This window comes from Hyperolius riggenbachi, chromosome 2 (genome assembly GCF_040937935.1).
Source record: "Hyperolius riggenbachi isolate aHypRig1 chromosome 2, aHypRig1.pri, whole genome shotgun sequence".
Taxonomy (NCBI): domain Eukaryota; kingdom Metazoa; phylum Chordata; class Amphibia; order Anura; family Hyperoliidae; genus Hyperolius; species Hyperolius riggenbachi.
The window spans coordinates 350,815,684-350,821,706 of record NC_090647.1 but is presented as its reverse complement, the minus strand read 5'-3'; the positions used below and the strand labels follow the sequence as shown (position 1 = coordinate 350,821,706).

At 41.4% G+C, this 6,023-nt stretch overlaps 1 protein-coding gene across 2 annotated transcripts in view; it reads right to left on the bottom strand.

The window, feature by feature from the left end:
• Positions 1 to 249: 249 nt before the first annotated feature.
• The window catches only part of LEMD1 (LEM domain containing 1), a 49,344-nt gene continuing 43,570 nt past the window's right edge, over positions 250 to 6,023 (bottom strand). For both annotated transcript variants that reach the window (XM_068269574.1, XM_068269575.1), the window contains exons 7-8: positions 3,515 to 3,576; positions 250 to 1,307 (exon numbers count right to left, since the gene is read on the bottom strand). In XM_068269574.1, the coding sequence (XP_068125675.1) occupies positions 1,040 to 1,307; positions 3,515 to 3,576 (330 nt within the window). In that variant the 3' untranslated portion in view covers positions 250 to 1,039. The remainder of the gene's footprint in view (positions 1,308 to 3,514; positions 3,577 to 6,023) is intronic.

The following is a 6,023-nucleotide window of genomic DNA, read 5'->3' as shown; positions in this document are numbered from 1 at the left end:
AGACAGCAGAAGCAAGGGATAGCGTGAAAGGTCATATTACCACTCGTGCTTGATTTGTCTGCATACAGTGCTGGAGAGAAGGCATGGTAATGGTATTATTCATGAACAATTGTTAATTTTCTTGAAATCAGCAACAAAAGGCAATGTGAGGAAATAAACACAAGCTTTATTTAAATTGTTATTTATCTAAACAAACCATTCAGTAGAAATAATTTATACAATGAAGCGTAGCAATGCAAAGCAATACACCGCAAATGTAAAATAGGATGCTGATTGAATATTCAGCCACAAATAGCTGCTATTTAAATCCTTTCTAAGCATGTCATTATGATACACACGTCTTGTATTGCTTGTGACAATAGGGGATTTTTGTATTTATAACCGCAGCAGGTGAAACCAAAACTGTTCTGCTAACAAAATGAATGTTCAAAGACATAATAATCATGAATGCTAACCCCTGCCCAAAGCAGAATGTGATACATTCCCAGAAATCAATGGCCTAACTAAAAACAGAATCAAGTAGGAGTGCAGACCATCTGATTTCAGGGAACAAGAAGAGGTGAATGACCCATTTTAATAAAAGCAGCATTGGTCAACAATGAAATGCATGCTAATAAAAAATGGAGAGGATGCATCCTAAAATGATTTCTACAAAGTCTAATGGCATGATGTTCAAACGTGTCAGCGTGAGTGTGCACTTTTTTTCATCACTAACTGGTTTTGGCAAAGTAGTGCAATGAGAACATTTAGGGCATTTAATTTAGATTACCTTAGTGTCGTTAAAATCTTATAGTTCCCATAGCCTGTTAGTGCCAATTTTATCCTATAAAAAGGTCCCACCTTAAATGAATAAGTACAATGCACTGCAAAATTATTTATTTAAGTTAACACCAGCTATTAATTCACTCAGTTATTTTAACGGTTTGTGAACTTCTTAAATTAGATTGAGTATTGTACTCTTGATCATGCTGAAATATTTTAGGTATTTATTTCTGTAACAGAAATGGATGGGTACTTTAGATGCAGTGTTTCGGAATGACTAAGGTTGTAGCAACTCAGTATCTCCTCCTGTTTGGGAATGAAATGGATTGTTGTGTGTTGTTTCCATGGTAAGAAAGACCAGCACAACAAAAGCAACAACAACAAAAATGGAAATCTGAAGAGGAACAGAGATCAACCGTCGTGGCTTTTCTTCTTCTACTTTTGCTTTAGTTTGTTCCCTATTTTTGGCTCGTCTGAGGAGTTCATCATACTGGAACTGGATAGGGCGACCAGCTGCACCTTTTATTGGCTTCCTACGTGTAGCACTGCATAGGATACATTGAAAATTAAATTTAAAAAATGAAAAACTATAAATCCACACAAAAGAGAAATACACTTTGTACTAAAAACAAAAAACACCACATTCCATTTAGGATTTAATATAACCAGGCTAAACAGATATCTAGTGGTAGACCAAAGTAAAACCTGTCAACTGCCTGCCATTATTGAATGAAATTATGAGAAGGCGCTATAACATCTTATTACAGAGGACATCAGTTTCTATATTTTGTGTATTGTGCTTTCTATTTATACTATACTCTCCTCACTAAGCACAAGGTGGGTGTATGATGCTCATCTACAACATTGGACAAGGATTACCCACAAAGGTGGGGGCTAGAAATGCTTTTAAGCTCTAAATTCTATAGGTTATACCAGTCTGCATATGTACAAGAGATACCTGGGTGCCGAATCCTACACAGTGTGTGTGTAGCAACAACTAATTTGCAAAGGTCAAGTTGTGTCAAAGTTCATAGTATGCAGAATTAAAGACTATATGCATTAACAACAATATTCCAACTTGAAGGACTCAAATAATTGGTAAGTCGAATGTCAAAGTTTGTTACTAAACAATTTCTATCCAGAGTTAGGAGTCTACATAATATGTTCCTTGCTAACATTTTTCCCCTTGTCCTATTGTGCAAGTTAGTTTCAAGAAGTTAGCCTTTAAAGATGGTACATGGTAAAATATAATACAATACAATAACATTTGTAAAGCGCTTTTCTCCCATAAATAAAAGGAAAACTGAAAGAAATCCAACAGCAAGTAATTGATTGTAGACATGTGACATGTTATTACCTTTGGGGCAAAAATAACTCCCATGTAATTTTCTTGCAAAAAAAGACAAACAACATGAGCCCACATTTTCTATACTTCGTAAATAAGGACATATTTAAAGGACACCTGAGGTGAGAGGGATATGGAGGAGGACATTTTTCCTTTTAAACAATGCACATTGCATGGCAGTCCTGCTGATCCTCTGCCTCTAATAGTTTAACCATAGACCCCGAACAAGCATGCAGATCAGGCGTTTCTGACTGAAGTCAGACTGGATAAGGTGTGTGATTCAGCAGGATTACCAGGCAACTGGCATTGTTTAAAAGGTCAGCCTCCATATCTCTCTTACTTCAGGTGTGCTTTAAGGCGCAAGTGGTTTGAGCCACTCCGTTGAGTAATTTGGCGCTTTAAAACAGAGATATATAGCTCAGACACTTATGTTGACCTGAGGAAGCAGGCAGGTCCCGTGAAAAGTGTTGTCTTTATTTGTGTCTAACAATAAAAATCTTAACCTCTTATCACGAGAGAATACTGTTCCTATAAAACTTACCTCCACTCACTACATATTGTATTACAATTGGGGCACCTCCTCCTCTGTCCCTGTGGTTACCTCTGCAACTACATCCAATGTTCCTTTATTTTTTTGGAGCATGACCCACGTTGACCCAACAGAGTGGAGACAGAAATTGTGGTTGCCTATAGCAACCCACATTCGTGAGTAGTTATTTTTTTTAATTTCCCAGAAATACTACACTATTGGTGCTTCTAGTGCTCTTTTTGTCTCCTTTTTCTACCTACTGGTATCTGGGTTTCCAAACCTTTAATTCATCTACCAGACCTCCCATAATGTCAAAATAAATTGTTCATGACCAACTTCACTTTGACATTAGTTTCCACTTATTTTTTGTCACGTTTTTTGCTTGTTGGGTCCTTACTTAAAAGGTTTTATCTTGGAAAAGTAAAAAACAGGTGAGGCATTATTCATAAGAAAAAGTTTTGCGAAAAAACTACAAGGTCAATGAAGGATTTAGGTATGAACATTGTAAATGGGCAACATTTGCAATATATGACCAAGTTCAATTTATGGAACTTAAATATAAAACCGTCCTGGGAACTGCAGATCTCATACTAATTCACCTCATTAGAGAGGCCGGTTCTGGATGAGTATTAAAGAAAATCAATACCTAAGATAAGGCAAAAGGCCAGAGCAATGTCAGTTTAAAATGGCTCTTGATTGATGCCCCCTGTATTTTCGTATAACATTGCCTTGCTTCTAAAATAATTGCTTGTTAAACCAACAAATCCCATTTTCACTGTTAATCACAACCTAAACATCTTATCTTGAGCTGCCTGTTCATCCCATACAAGCAGTTTGTCTCTATTAGAGTATAATACAGCAGATCTTCTCTATATTACCTCATTCCAAGGGCAGACGGAGAAAACATTTCAGGGAAGTCATTGGAAGTGTCATTCTTTGGCTGTGAAAAAGCAGAGCTGTTAGTTTTAAGCACACGCTGCTTCTGCAGTTTTTTTAGCTCAGGCGTATGAAAGGAAATTTGTACTGATAGAAATATGAAGCCTGGCATTGCTGACCTATTTCTAAAAGAAAAAGAACAAACGGAACGAACCAAAAGCTAGTGTTTTTGCTGTTGTATGATCCTTTCTGTCTAACCCTTTCTGGGCAACTATTGGTAAGGGAAGCAACATTAACCACTTGAGGACCCACCCTTTACCCCCCCTTAAGGACCAGCGCTGTTTGTTGGGATCTGTGCTGGGTGGGCTCTGCAGCCCCCAGCACAGATCAGCGGGCACGCAGAGCGATCAGATCGCCCCCCTTTTTTCCCCCCTATGGGGATGATGTGCAGGGGGGGTCTGATCGCTCCGGTCTGCAGGCATGTTGCGGGGGGGGGCACCTCAAAGCCCCCCTCCGCGGCGAAATTGCCCCCCTCCCTCTCCTACCTGTCATGCCCAGTGATCTGGGCTGCACAGGACGCTATCCGTCCTGTGCAGCCAGTGACAGGACGTCCCCTGTCACATGGCGGCGATCCCCGGCCGCTGATTGACCGGGGATCGCCGATCTGCCTTACAGGGCTGCTGCGCAGCAGCGCCGTACAATGTAAACAAAGCGGATTATTTCCGCTTGTGTTTACATTTAGCCTGCGAGCCGCCATTGGCGGCCCGCAGGCTATTCACAGAGCCCCCCGCCGTGAATTGACAGGAAGCAGCCGCTCGCGCGAGCGGCTGCTTCCTGATTAATTAGCCTGCAGCCGGCGTCCTGCAGCTGCCACTTTGCCGACACACGGTATAAGCGTGCGGTCGGCAAGTGGTTAAAGGATACCTGAAGTGACATGTGACACACAAATAACTATGCGGTGTTCCTTTTTTCCTTTCTCTATGTGAAAGAGTTAAATATCAGGTATGCAAGTGGCTGACTCAGTCCTGACTCAGACAGGAAGTGACTACACTGTGACCCTCACAGTTGGCTGATGGTGTAATGGTTAAGGGCTCTGCCTCTGACACAGGAGACCAGGGTTAGAATCTCGGCTCTGCCTGTTCAGTAAACCAGCACTAATTCAGTAGGAGACCTTTGGCAAGTCTCCCTTACACTGCTACTGCCAATAGAGCGCGCCCTAGTGGCTGCTGCCCTGCTCTGGCGCTTTGAGTCCGCAAGGAGAAAAGCGCAATATAAATGTTATTTGTCTTGTCTTGTCTCACTGAAATTCCCATTTTTAACTCTTTCTTGCTCTCACAAGCCATTTTCTGCTAGGAAAGTGTTTTATAGTTGGAATTTCTTATAAGTGAGTCAGGGCTGAGTCAGCCACTTACATACCCGATATTTAACTCTTTCAGGCAGAGAAAGAAAAAAAGGAACACAGCATAGTTATTTGTGTGTTAGACACTGTACATACAACATGTCTATCCCATCATGTCACTTCGGGTATCCTTTAAGGCACTGCCAGGGTCTAGAGAGAGGCAGCAGGCCAACTGTTGGGCCTCTAAGTTTCCCTCAACCCAGATCTTGCCATCTGCCCATCTAGGAAATAGTTACAGGAGTATCCCTGTGGGTTTCAGTGGTGTCAGTTTAAAGGGTACCTGAAATGACATGAGATACAGTCTCAGTCCTACATAGATCTAGGAGGTGTAAGGGTTCAAGATCCAGGGCTGTAAAAAACACTTTGGGTAGGAACACACTAGGCAGAATCGCATATGCGTTTTCCACTATGTGCTATGGAAAACGCATAGGCCATTCTGCCTAGTGTGTTCCTACCCTTTTACTGCAGTTGGACTGGAGTGGAACTGCTGCAGTAATTTTTGAAATCTTGAATGGGAGAGAATTCCGTTCAAGTACATAGAACAGATAAAAAAGGTCAATTTGTTTATGCCAGGGCTGTTTCACACTACAAGGGCTTTTTAAGCTCTTTTTTTAAATGCTCTTGCTAATGCAATGCTATGTGGGCTTTTTATAAAATCAAAAATGGAGAGACCGAGAGCCCGGTATGGTGTAGTATGTATTGGCTGAGGTAGGGAAAATGATAAGGTAAGTATTATACTCACAAGCATGGGTTGCCGTCCAGGCAACCACTACAAAAGCAGGTGGGGAGATTAGACCTGTCCCCACTCAGGATTAAGATGTCGCTCTCTGAAAGAAGGAAAAAAGGGGGGGGCTACGCCCTTCCACCAGGGGTGAAACAATCAATGTAGCGAAGTACAGAGGCGCCAATAGAATAAAAAACACTAAAAAGATTAAAAATTGTTACTAGGGTGGCGGTGGTGGGCCAACCAACCCAAAAACAGACAAAATGCTGTCAGTATCGTTCAACAATTTATTCACATACTCCAAAAACAACTGCGACGCGTTTCACGGGCAGAATCCCGCTTCCTCAGGCATTAAACCAATGGAGTATCACACAGCTAGAAGTCCTGA